The sequence below is a fragment of the Salvia hispanica genome, chromosome 3, assembly GCF_023119035.1.
Source record: "Salvia hispanica cultivar TCC Black 2014 chromosome 3, UniMelb_Shisp_WGS_1.0, whole genome shotgun sequence".
NCBI lineage: Eukaryota > Viridiplantae > Streptophyta > Magnoliopsida > Lamiales > Lamiaceae > Salvia > Salvia hispanica.
The window spans coordinates 49,640,533-49,653,754 of NC_062967.1; the positions used below are offsets into that span (position 1 = coordinate 49,640,533).

Consider the following 13,222-nt stretch of genomic DNA (forward strand, 5'->3'; position numbering starts at 1 on the left):
AACTTGCTTATTTATGGTGATACATAATTAGTAAATTATACTTTACGTGCGCCTAGTTTAAAAGATTTCCTTTTACAACACAAGATTTTATATAATATATAGTTTTTTGAATAAAATAAATATAAAATAAAGTTGATAGATATAATTAGAAATGACATATTTTCATTTTATAGGAGTATCACTTTAAATAGGATGTTGTGAAAAATTGCATTAATTGAGACATGTGGATTGTGGAGTACTATTAGTAGAGAAGTAAACCATATGTTATCTCAAAAATGAAGTACTTTAAATCATATTGTGTGTATGAATTGATCAATTAGTGGAGTAGTTGATGTCTAATGCTAAAAATTTCGAATTCAAATATATCGGAAAAAGTGGAACACCAACTTCCCTGCATAGTGTAAATGAAATCTAAAGTTTGCGGCATCAAGGGCACTAATATATGTAAGCCTACGCAAGTAAATAGAATATGCCACGAACAATATAACTAGGTGGCTTGTGATTTACTAATAAAATAACAATAAATAATCTAGGATTACGTTGTGAAATTATTTAATAAAAAGGATCGACTATAACTATTATTATATAATTGTTCATCTAAAATTAAATTATGAGATTGAATCTCATAAATCAAATATTTATATAATACAAATTTAATTATAAAATACTAATTTTACAAACTGAACACTTTCTCACTGTATAAATATGTTTAGTTTAATAATAGCAAGAGACTATATCATATTCTAAGTAGTCTATAAGGAATAAGGTGGAGTACTAGAAAGACACTTATTGCATTCAAACGGTGCACACATTAATTTATTAAAAGAGAGATTTAAAGTTCAATTTAATTGCTCTGTAAAGTGATACTCCTCCTATGTCATGGCAAATTATTACCCTAGCCTTAACATTAAAAATTACAGTTTGCTGGAAATTTATGGACTATGATAAAATGAAATGAAATAAAATAATATGCACCAATTTACAAGAGGCGAAAATATAAAGTAGCAGTACTAGAATATCTACTTCATTTTTATACTCAAGCAAAGGCGAGGAGAGAAGGCTTCATTTATGATGAATAAATTAAACAATTAGCTCATACCAATCAAGAAGAGGGGGACAACTGCATTACCTGTTTATTTACATTTTCTAAGTTCTTTATAAAATGGAATGGTGGAGGTGGATAATTGGTTAACTCCAAAAAATAAAGGAAAAATAAAAGGAAAAAAAGGGGGTTGAAGAAGAGGTGGGCCTACACAAAATTTCCCGACAGGAAATGTCATCACGCCTCACTGGAAATGCCCAACTCTGGTTACCAACCATGGTTAGATATGTCTAACTACAGTGACAACCAAATGCACTGTGGGTTGTGCAGTGAAAAAGGAGACAACCTAACCACGTTCTGTGAAACCGAAACAAATTACTCATTACATTTACAATTTGTAGAGAGAGAGACTGAGGCGTATGTTCAGCTGTTTCTTGGGATTCTGCAGCGCCGTTGCTCACGATCCTTGCCCCCACTCATTTCATATGCATTTCCCACCCAAATAGAGGAGCAAATATCACTGAAAAAAGGCATAATTTACCAGTTTAATTCTGCAGTGGAAGGTTGGTTGTGAAATAAGCGAAATTGGACATGGGTTTTGGTTGAATTTCATAAAGAGTGGATTTTTTGAAGCTGAAACGTGTAGTCATGGCAAACAGAGTTCCTTTGTCGCAGCAGCAATATGGTTGTTTTCCAGCTGAAGGTCAAACTTTTGAAATGGCCTTTCAGTTTATCTTGGCCTAATTTCTGAGTTTTACCTTGTTTTTTTGTTGAAACTTTGATTTTTATAATTTTAGGGGGTGGTGGAGCAAAAGATGTAATGTATGAGGAATTATGGAGGGCTTGTGCAGGTCCCTTGGTGGATGTTCCTCAGGTTGGAGAGAAGGTTTACTATTTCCCACAAGGGCATATGGAACAAGTGAGTTTCTGTTTGGATTTTTTTTTTTATGTGTGTGATTGTGATGATTGCTTGAATTTTATGTTTTGAGGGTTTCTTTGTTGATTTTAATATTTTATCTGGTGCTTACTTGTGATTTTTTTGTTAGTTGGAGGCTTCAACCAACCAAGAATTGAATCAAAGGATACCATTGTTCAATCTTCCATCAAAGATTCTTTGCAGTGTTTTCAACATTAATCTGCTGGTATGTTACCCTAAATCGAACATTGAGTGTTCAGGAACATATTGGAATTTAGTGAATGCTTTATTATACTTTGTGAATTGATTATACTCTTTAGTGGTTGTGAAGAGTTAGTTAGTGAATGGATTTTCTTCTGTGTAGACTGAAGTAGACACTGATGAGGTTTATGCACAAATTACTTTGATGCCTGAAGCAGATGTAAGCATTTATACACCTCCTCTGTGTTTTTAAATATTTGATTTTGATGTTGGTGGGGTTTGGAAGAGATTTGTTTTGAATTTTATGGTCACACTATTTGTAGCAAACTCAGCCAAGAAGTCCTGATATCTCTTGTGATGAGCCCCCTAGGCCTGTGGTTCACTCATTCTGCAAGGTTTTGACAGCCTCGGATACAAGCACCCATGGCGGATTCTCTGTTCTTCGGAAACATGCTAATGAATGCCTCCCTCCCTTGGTATGATTGTCTATTTCTCCTTGCTTGCTCTGTGTTCTGTTTAATATTGCACTTTAGAATAATAGGGGCCCTGTTTTAACTGATTTTGTTCTGTAAAACCAGGATATGACTCAGCAGACGCCAACTCAGGAACTAATCGCCAAGGATCTCCATGGGATCGAGTGGCATTTTAAGCACATATTTAGAGGTAATCTTTTGCTCTTTTGGATTGTTGATACGAGTTGTTTTCCTTGATTTAAAAGAATGCCTTGCAATGATTGATCTGTGAGCAGTAACTTATTCAATAAACTTGACATGTAAACTGCACAGGTCAGCCTCGGAGACATTTGCTTACGACAGGATGGAGTACGTTCGTTACTTCTAAGAGATTAGTTGCTGGAGATTCTTTCGTGTTTTTGAGGTACAAACTTTTTTAATCTGCAGTTAATTTGATTTGATTTTTTTTGCATATCTGAATTTGACGCTGTGCAATGGCATTCACTCTAGGGGAGAGAATGGAGAATTGCGTGTTGGGGTCAGGCATCACGCTCGCCAGCAAAATTCAATTCCCTCGTCGGTGATTTCTAGTCAGAGCATGCACCTAGGAGTGCTTGCAACGGCATCTCATGCTCTCTTAACTCAAACATTGTTTGTCGTTTATTACAAGCCGAGGTTTGTTGTACATTCCAATGATCTGCTGCATGTGTATCGTGTTTCTCTTTTTATTATGTGGGTTTTATTGTAACTTTTCAGAACAAGTCAGTTCATCATAGGACTGAATAAGTGTGTGGAAGCTGAGAACCACAGATTCGGAGTTGGCATGAGATTCAAGATGCGTTTTGAGGGGGAGGATTCTCCTGAAAGGAGGTTAGTGGGCACAAAGTCACACACGATCAGAGAATATCTGAGAATTGTAGGCTGAGTTTCTTAGCTCCTCTCTTTCTTTTCGCCTGAGCAATCAGGTTTTCAGGCACAATCGTTGGGGTCGAGAGTATCTCTTCTCATTGGGAAGATTCTAAATGGCGGTCATTGAAGGTTGGTATCTGTGCTGAGGTCCCTTTATTTGGATTCAATTGTTATTGATTCAAGACTAAAAATTTCCGTTTCTCTTATGATATTCCTAGGTTCAATGGGACGAACCTGCATCAATTCGAAGACCAGAAAGGGTTTCACCTTGGGAAATCGAACCATTTGTGGCATCTGTACCAACCAACCTATCCCCACCACTGATGTCAAAGCACAAAAGAGCTCGTCCTCGTGTTGAAATCCCAGTTTCTGGTTCGATTTTCCTTCCAATAAATGTACCATTTTCACACATTTTTTTTGGCATTTTGTGTGCTTTATATCTTTTAGTGCCATGATTTTAGATAATCAGACTTCTGCTGTGTCGGCTGCCTGGAATCTGCCTCAGGAGTCACATCAGACGAATCATGGTCTTGAAGGACACAAGGGCAATCACACGGCTAGATCTGTTGCAGAAACATGTACGGCCGCTCCTCCTAATACAATAACTGAAGAAGCAGAAGAGAGTAAAACTGCATCAGCTTGGTCCATTATTTCAAATTCGTCGGCTCTGAGTTCTGTGAAACAGATCAGTAGCCCTGTGTCCTGCCAGACCGAGAGGAAACCGGATACTGCTGTGACATGCAGATTGTTCGGAATTGACTTGAATAATCCCTCAACATTGCCACCTGCTGAGAATTCTTCTATGATGTCAGACGACGCACCACAAGAAGGTGAAGGATTTGTCACAAAACAGTCGAGAGCACCAAGAAAGGACACTCAGAGCCGACACGGTCAGTTCTCCAGAAGTCGCACCAAGGTACTCGATAAATGCCTCAAATCTTGTAATATACATTTTCTCTGATATTTTTTTTTGAGATTTTGAACCAAACTGTTGTGGACAAGGTGCAAATGCAAGGGATTGCAGTTGGCCGTGCAGTGGACTTGACCATGCTGAAGGGGTATGACGAGCTCATAACTGAACTTGAAGAGATGTTCGAGATTAAAGGAGAGCTGCAGCCTCGAGATAAATGGGAAATTGTGTTTACAGATAACGAAGGGGACATGATGCTTATGGGCGACGATCCATGGCTGTAAGTGCTCGTTTTCTTTCAAGGGTCAATTGCCACAAACAACACAACATTTACCAAATTCTGCAATATTCCACGTGGTTTTTAACACGCTGCAATTACAATACTGCCTTATTTTGTCTCATATATACCTTGAAATAAAGGTTGTAATTGCAAAAAAAGTAAATGTGGTGTGATAATTATCATTTTAAAAGCATGTCCTAATATTGCCAATCCAGGTAAGCATTGTGTTATTTCCGAAACAACTAACCTTTCTTTGAAATGACTGTACACTGTACAAAACTGCACTCTGCATTGTAGTTTTTCTTCAGTTCGTGTGTGATTCTTGCATAGAATTCGTCAGCAATGAACCCTTCTTTGAAATGACTGCACATGTTCATAAATTCACTCTTCATTGGAGAACTTTTTCTTAAGTTTGTGTGATTCTTGCAGAGAATTTGTCAACATGGTTCGTAGGATTTTCATCTGTTCGAGCCAGGAGGTAAAGAAGATGAAAGGATGCGAAGGAACAAACCTCATCACGCAACATCTTGGTGATTAAACTCTATCGCTTGATTGGCTTTCCCGTTGTTCCATTGGAGAAGGGATCGAAAATTTCATGTGGTTAACTAGCAAACTGGCACTAGCTTAGTTCGTGTCTCGATTTTTTGAATCTGTCGGCTTGTTTTAAGGTATGACGAGAGCGGATCATCCCCCTCGTGTAGGTTGGTTAGATTATGTGCATATTTAGAGTTTGTTGGTTGGTTAGGAGAATGTGGGCTCGTCTCTTGATGTATATTGGCAAAAAAGTTGTGTTTGTTGAATTAGCGCTTCTATTTCTTGTGAGACTATTTATCATCATAATCACAAGGTTTATTGTTGTTAGTTGAACTCCTGAGTTTAATGAGATGATTTATTCTAAACTGCGTTTCATTTCCTATTTTTGTACATCTATATTTTTTCATGTGATTTGGTTATACATGTTGCTAAAATAAACCTACAAAGGTACTATTGAAGCAGCGAAAATGTGTGTTTTATACAAGACAACTTTTAAATATTCATTTGGCATTAAAAATAGAATAAAGGTTGATTTTGGTCCTAAATATATGGCCGAAATACGAATTTGGTCAAAAACATTTATTTTTTGAAAAACGGGTTTATAACAAATGAAGTCCGTGTCGATTAGGTCCATTTTTTACGGTTTCGTCAATTTTTGACGGTTAATCGTCGATTAGCTAAATTTTAACCCGATTAGGCTTAATCTCTGATTATTAGTCATCTAATTATTTTGCTCATTAAATTGTTTTTTTAAGTATTTTTTAATTCATTTTCCATTTCTAATTCAAATATCATTATTCCACACCACTCCAAATATTTGGAAACGAATCGATTACCTCCCCAACTTTCTCTTCTCTCTCCTCTTCTCATCGTTCTCGACACAATCCACTAAAACCCTAAGTCCAGATTCCAACTGAGAATGTCGTCGTCGCCGATTATCTCTTGTTGGCCATGAGTTGGAAGTCGTCGTACCTCACTTTCGCTCCACCGACGGACTTATCAATGCCAAAGCAACATATTCGAAGAAGAGGAAGTCCATTCTCCTCCTCTGAAGCAAATGAAACAAGGTTCGTCGACTAACCCTAGTGCCGACGCCAAAGTCGAGCTTTCTCCAATTCCAGAAGTCGAGCCCGGCGGCGAAGTCCCTGAGGAAGAAGACGACACACGGAGGACGACGACGAACCCTAGTTCTTCCGACCGTGGAGCTCTACAGTTCAATATTCCATAAATCGATGAGGATTTTGAGAGGAGGACTAAGCTCCGACACAACCGTCTGCTTCAATTTTCAGGACCTGTTTGATCATGATTATGAATATCATGGACTAGTTTAATGTTTATTATGTTGATGGTGTGTACTGATTTTTTCGTGGTAGGTACTTGTTTTTTTATGGTGGATACTTGACTTTGATGGTGATTTTGATTGTGCCAGTTACACGAAAACTTGTTTGTTTGACATCAATTGGCACTGGACTTGAATTCAATTGTAAAATGTTGGGACCTATTTGATGTTGCATATGAATATCATGGACTACTTTGACATTTATTAAATTGTATGTTTTTTTATTTAGATTCACATTCAGAATTTCATCCAGATTTGCTAATCGAAATTAAAAATCCATATCATAATGGTATGTAGTGGATAGATTCAAAATCGAATTCGGATTCAAAATCCATCCAGATGCTGGTGTTGTAGATAAAGATAAAATTAGGGTTATTGGGGAAGAAAGAGAAGGAGAAGAAAGAGACGGAGAAATGAAAAATGCCAAGTGAAACACGTAAATACATTTTAAAGTTTGTATTTTCAAATATGTCATAAACTTTGTTTTTAATTTTTGCATTTTTAATTTTACATTTTCATTAAAAAAAATTAAATCGGCTACAGTAATCAATATTGCCTAATTGGGTTAAAATTTCGCTAATCGACGATTGACTGTCAAAATTTGACGGAACCGTCAAAAATGGACTTAATCGACACGAATTTCATTTCTTATGGGTTTGTTTTTAAAAAATTGAATGTTTTGGACCAAATTCGTATTTCGGCCATATGTTTAGGACCAAAATTGACCTTTATACTTAAAAATAAGTTGGCAATTGTTAAAATATGGTGCTAAAGGATAATTTTTTAAAAAATTATGAATTTTGGTCAATATTTTGAAGAGTAAATTATGTTTTTGGTATCTAAATTTTGACATAGTATCAAACACTGACCCCTCTTTAAATATAAGTACTACATTTATCCATAAAAATAGACTAGTTTTATAATTTTAGGCCGTTCACCAGAATATAAAGTCCAAAGATGTGAGAGAATATTTTAAAGAATGACCGCATTTGACAGTATGATAAAAATAATTAACTCAACTTTAAAAGACATACCTAATAAAAACAGATAAATTAGGAGAAATTGATCAGAAAAATCATAAACTTTCACAAAAATATGTTATTACCCATAATCCTTAAAAATGATTTTAAAAATCATCAAACTTTTCAAATTGTTTGATTTCCCACACTAAAGATTTTCAAGATTTATCATGAAAACTAGGCCAAAAAAATACATGAAAACTTGGATAGGCAAAAAAAGATTAAAATTATATACATTTAAATTATCAGATCGAAATCATTTTGCTGGATTGGGCTGTAGTGTTGGTGAGCCCGTTTATGGTGAATCAAATACGGGTCATGGATGATCCGAACCATGAATAGAGTAATTTATACCAGCTTGCTTTCTTTTCTTGGGCAGGACGAATTCTTCGTGAACTCTACAAAACTCAATTCGGCGAGAACATAAATCTAGAGAGAGAAATGGATCCCAAATTCACAGAGGTTTCACAGCTATTCGAGCGATTCAAAGCAGCTATTCTCCGCAAAGATTTTGATACTTCTACCAAGCTTCTGTCTCAGCTCAAGGTACATCTCAACTCCTCCAAGTTCATCTTTTTTTTTTTGGTGATTGTCGAAATCAGATGTAGTTTTTATAGAAATTATGAGCGTTGTATCTGTTTTTTCTCCTTATAATGGGTTGTGGTTAAAACGAGCTCAATTGGATGGTAAACCCTAGTTCGTCTGTTGAAATTTTGTGTTCAGGTTTTGGATAGGTTTAGATAATTGAAGGGAAATTCAAATTTTATGTCGTTAGTGACCTAATGTTGCACATTTCTACCTCATTTGAAATTGCTCAGTAAGTGGAAGAACCGAAGAAGTTAGATCGATCGCTTGGGTTGTGCTTTTATTTGGGGGGTGGGGGTTCTGCATCATTTCGTTTTATATTACTACCATTTTGGAATTTGGAGTTTAAGCGGCCGATTGGAGTGTTACATAAGAGAAAGATGAGCGGGAGTTTTTACAAGAAAAAGGGGGGATTTTTTTGCTCTTGTTTAGTATACTAGATTTTTAGACATAGATGTATACGAATATCATCCGATAATTGTTGGTTCTCTATGAGACAAGGAGGAGTTGATTAACAGAATGTTGACGATATTATTCTGTGTAAATGATTATGGATAGGAAATTCATTGTACCCATTTTGAGCTACAGATGATTATACTTATTGGTTTGCTTTCTTAAGACACTTAATGTTTAGATGAAAAGGAAGAAGTCATTTAGTGACAAGGAAGTAGTGATGCCACCTGCGTCTGGCTTGGCTGAAGGTGAAACTAACCTGACCATGAAGGGTCCAAGCGGTTCCGGTTTTGGAATCGAAACCGGCAGTTTGGGTTCCGTCCAAAGCCGCTAGCTATTTTCTGGTTCACTAACTGGTTTTACTATATGTACTTTGAGTGATAGAACAAGGGAAGGAGAAGTGGGTGGCCTTGGACGTAGTCATTAAACCCTATCTGGAGTGTTGGGGAAGAACTGGCCAAGGCCAACAGAAGTGAGTGTCAGAGTAGGGTAATGCAAAGTTTAGGAGGGAATGCGATTGAGTAGTAGGGCGAGGGGCGTCGCCACAGAGGAGAATGTAGGAGCTGCTTCCATGAGACGGAAAAGAGAGAGAGAGAGATAGGCTGCACCGTACCCCCTCCCACCAACATTCCGAATACATCTGCACCATTCCATATGCCTTGTCACAGAACTGCTGGTTAACTGGCTGAACCAATGGCTGGAACCGTATCTGGCCCTGTGCCTGTTTGGTTTTGGTTCTGCTCGGCCCGGAACTGTGGTCAGCGGTTTGGAACCGGAGGTTAGTGGCCGATTCCGGGCTAAATTGCCGGTCCAAAAAAAATGGGCATCACTATAACGAAGTATGAATTTCTGGTCATATAGGTGTGAAGTTGAGAGCAGCCATTTTTGATAAGGAAGTATTGACCTTCGATGATTTAGGCCTGAAGATAACCTTTTGTTTGAGGAGTGGGATTCTTATGCGAGGCAATTTTATTTGTCCTGAAACTCTGTTAGGTTCACTCTATAATTTAGATAACCAGTCAATGCATATTAGTGGGGTCCTTATGCGAGTCACCTGATTTAGCTAGACAATTATGTTTGTCTACATCTAATTTAACTTAGTCTCTGTGTAAATTTATTGTTAAACCATTGTTCAAGATTGATATTTGTAATTTATCTTGTTTAGTAATATACATTCAATATGCTAGATAGCATTGACAGGATTCAAGAGTCTGCCTCCATTGTTTGAAAAAACTCCAAATGCTGTCCATGAAATGACACTCGCAAGTAATGTTACTTCCTACCTCTCGTTCATATCTTTGCATAGCTTAAGAATTCGTCTTCTGGTGTTCTTTGCTACATTCTGAACTATTCTATTTTTGCCCTCTTTTATTAGGGGACATTTATGAGCATGCAGTTGTCCTGAGCGTGAAGATTGAGGATCAGGATGCTTTTGAGAGAGACTTTTGCCAACTCAAGCCTTATTATACTGATACTGCGTAAGTGTCTGTCATCTATTGTTTCTCAGATTAGTAAAACTATCTAGCCCCTCAATTGATCCTTTTGCTTTAAATGATAAGATAATAAGATATAAATTTGTCTAGGATTTCCATGAAAAGGGGGTGTCTGTATGTGCTAATGCATTAAAATTGACGATGATAACTATGGCTTTTGTTTTGTCTACTGTCTAGTACTACAATTTCTTGAACCTTGGAGTATCTACAACTCTATGATAATTTAGGTAATCATAATCATCTGCTTTTAGGAAGTGTAGTTTCTTAAGCAAATCAAAATAGTAGTAGCTGTTTATGCAACAAAGATATATCTTATTAATGATATTTAGAATTTAAGGCTCTGATATCTAATTGTTCCTGCAAACGAAGCAAGATGCAGTGCTTTTAACCAGGATAAGGGATATAATCATGGTTTTATGAATTTATATGTTAGATCAGCAATTGTAATTTGTTGTGCTGGTTTCTCTTATGTGAGCCTTGAACTATCCATTCTATTGATTTACATTTTGGTAATGAAACGATGTTCATAGCTCTTATTTCATGTGATTGTGCAGTGTTCATCTCCCACCTTCTCCTCAGGAGTATCCAATTCTAGGTCTCAACCTGCTAAGACTTCTTGTGCAAAACAGAATAGCTGAATTCCACACTGAGTTGGAATTACTTTCTGCTAGTGCTTTGGAGAACCCTTGTATCAAGCATGCTGTCGAGCTGGAACAATCCTTCATGGAAGGAGCATATAACAGGGTGCTGACTGCTAGACAGACTGTACCTCATGAAACATATGTCTATTTCATGGACTTACTTGCAAAGACAGTCAGGTAAATATGTTGTAGTCAGGCAGATTACTGTACCATCATTGTTCAATTTGTCATGTGTTATATGCTTTTGTGGAACCATGTGCATTGCTTTAATTGTTAATAGTATAATTTCATCGACTATCATACTGTCAACTCTTATCTGATTCCTCCATTTTTAAGAAGATAAAACTGGAAGAAATAATCATACATATTGGAAGCATGCATCTATTTTCTACTGTATGTTAAGATTGATCTCCAGTTGCTTTACTGCTTTCAGTTGTGCTTTGTCTCTGAACTTTATATAGGCTTTGTCATCTTGTTCGTTCTTTTTATTCCTCTTTTATGTGGATATTCAAATTCCAGCTCTTTCTGAGTGTTAACCGTAGAACCATATTGTACTTGGTTTTATTTTGATGTTTGGTTATTACTGGTAGAGATGAGATAGCTGGGTGCAGTGAGAAGGCATATGACTCTCTTTCCTTAAATGATGCACGTCAAATGCTGCTGTATTCGTCAGATAAGGAAGTAGTTGAATATGTCAAGGAGGTAAAGTCTGTTGCACCCTGTTTCCTCCTGCACTATGCTCATCAAATAAAGTACTAGTACCTCTCATTTTTGGCTTCAATGCTCGCTCTGTATTATCTTGGTGCTGTTTCAAAACACGAGTTTTACCATAACAGCACCTTGGCTTTCTCAAATTGCAGGAGCATCCTGAGTGGGAGATCAAGAACGGGTTTGTGTTTTTCCAAAGAGCTAAGGAATCTGTACCTTGCAAGGAGATTCCATCGTTGCAGCTGATCAACCAGACACTCAGTTATGCGAGGGAGCTGGAGCGCATTGTGTGAGGGGACTATAAGAGCAAATGCCACTCTTATCCGTGCTTGCTTCATTTAAATTGTCCATTTTGGTAGCATCATCAACCATGCTCTCTAAAATTTTCGAAAAAAAAAAACTAAGGTTGGTGACCAATCTCTTGTATTGAGGGAATTCATGTACTCCCTACACTTTGACTTCACCTTGTCTTTTAAGCTAAATTTTCAGAATTCAAACCATGATTTATTTCCTTCTCGTTTTGTTCAATGGTAGTACAAGCGAATACTGCGTTGGTTCGAATACTGCGTTGGTTAGCTATGGAATGTGTTTAATTCATGACCTTCGGGTTTTCTCACCTTATATATACTACTCCCTCCGTCCCATTGAAGATTTCAATGACCCACTTTCCTTTTTAGTTTGTCCCAACTAAGACTCATTACTTAAAATGGAAACACCTTTATCTCTACTTTATTCTCTCTCTTTCTACTTTATTCTCTCTTACTTTACTTTCTCCTCTCAACACACAAAATAAAGCTGTATAAAATCCTGTGCCGCCCAAGAAAGGGGTCATCTTCCTTGGGATGGAGGGAGTACTGCTTTTCATCACACTTATACAAATCTGATTAATATTGCTAGAAAAAAGTAATTGCTACTGATTTGACTGATGCTCAAAACACATGTTTGCAATAATTGGAGTCTATAGCCTGCCACCATCTTTAGTTTGTCGTTGGATCTTATTAACAATAAATTTACTCCATCCGTCTCCTATTAATTGTTACTCTTTGACTGGGTTCATTCAAGAAATGTACATAAAAATTGGTTGAAAAAGTTAGTGGAATATGAGATCCACTTTTTATATTGATTTTATAATAAAATGTGAGTGAAGTGAGTTAGTAGAATGTAGGACCTACTTACTATTTATGATAAAAATGAAGTGCGATAATTATTGAGGGACGGACCGAAATAGAAAAGAGTAACAATTGATCGGGGATGGAGAGAGTATTAAGAATTCAGGATTAGTGAGTACACTTCTTGGGATAAAACGTATGTTTGCAGTTGTAAATTTCCATAAAAACACTGGAATATTACAATGAAAAAAGTTGATAATTTATGTTGTGGTTGTAACATTTGAAAATCGCATCGACACGTAAAAGTCACTAGTTAATTTTTATTTATTCCTATATGTAAATACTTCCTCTGTCACACAGTAAGCGTCATATTTTGCTATTTTATTCCGTCCTACATTAAGAATCATATTTCACTTTTAAGTAGATCCCACATGCATCAACCAATTTTTACTCATTTTATTATAAAACTAATATATATATAAGTGAGACCCATAATCCACAAACTTATTCAACCCATTTTTCTTTATATTTTTTAAAACCCGTACCCACACTAAATGTGAAACTTAATGCGGGACGGAGGTAGTAAGAAATTTATAAAAAATCAAATAGGATTAACTTGTAATTAGATCAC

General features: G+C 36.5%; 2 protein-coding genes across 4 annotated transcripts; both read left to right on the top strand.

Moving 5' to 3' along the window:
* Window positions 1–1,300: 1,300 nt before the first annotated feature.
* Window positions 1,301–5,577, top strand: LOC125213670 (auxin response factor 9-like). 3 transcript variants are annotated; one of them, XM_048114333.1, is made up of 14 exons: window positions 1,301–1,745; window positions 1,840–1,961; window positions 2,089–2,184; window positions 2,323–2,379; window positions 2,483–2,635; window positions 2,738–2,822; window positions 2,945–3,035; window positions 3,122–3,286; window positions 3,368–3,481; window positions 3,577–3,649; window positions 3,739–3,915; window positions 4,026–4,436; window positions 4,523–4,710; window positions 5,140–5,577. In XM_048114333.1, exons 1-14 carry the CDS (start codon window positions 1,691–1,693, stop codon window positions 5,246–5,248), a joined length of 1,896 nt encoding a protein of 631 aa, XP_047970290.1. In that variant the 5' UTR covers window positions 1,301–1,690; the 3' UTR covers window positions 5,249–5,577. The 3 variants fall into 3 exon arrangements, with proteins under 3 accessions (XP_047970290.1, XP_047970289.1, XP_047970288.1); XM_048114332.1 differs by having other exon boundaries at window positions 1,344–1,727; window positions 3,739–3,892; window positions 3,982–4,436; XM_048114331.1 differs by having other exon boundaries at window positions 1,382–1,745; window positions 3,739–3,892; window positions 3,982–4,436.
* A 2,394-nt stretch (window positions 5,578–7,971) lies between these two features.
* Window positions 7,972–11,993, top strand: LOC125215781 (26S proteasome non-ATPase regulatory subunit 8 homolog A-like). Its single transcript, XM_048117324.1, has 6 exons — window positions 7,972–8,148; window positions 9,828–9,906; window positions 10,016–10,118; window positions 10,688–10,951; window positions 11,365–11,476; window positions 11,635–11,993. Exons 1-6 carry the CDS (start codon window positions 8,044–8,046, stop codon window positions 11,773–11,775), a joined length of 804 nt encoding a protein of 267 aa, XP_047973281.1. The 5' UTR covers window positions 7,972–8,043; the 3' UTR covers window positions 11,776–11,993.
* Window positions 11,994–13,222: the final 1,229 nt, after the last annotated feature.

Coding starts and splice junctions, on each gene's coding strand:
- LOC125213670 (XM_048114331.1), top strand. CDS start 1,691: ATGGCAAACAGAGTTCCTTTGTCGCAGCAGCAATATGGTTGTTTTCCA. Junction 2,185..2,322: donor TTTTCAACATTAATCTGCTG/GTATGTTACCCT, acceptor TCTTCTGTGTAG/ACTGAAGTAGACACTGATGA. Junction 2,636..2,737: donor ATGAATGCCTCCCTCCCTTG/GTATGATTGTCT, acceptor CTGTAAAACCAG/GATATGACTCAGCAGACGCC.
- LOC125215781 (XM_048117324.1), top strand. CDS start 8,044: ATGGATCCCAAATTCACAGAGGTTTCACAGCTATTCGAGCGATTCAAA. Junction 10,119..10,687: donor CCTTATTATACTGATACTGC/GTAAGTGTCTGT, acceptor GTGATTGTGCAG/TGTTCATCTCCCACCTTCTC. Junction 10,952..11,364: donor TTACTTGCAAAGACAGTCAG/GTAAATATGTTG, acceptor TATTACTGGTAG/AGATGAGATAGCTGGGTGCA.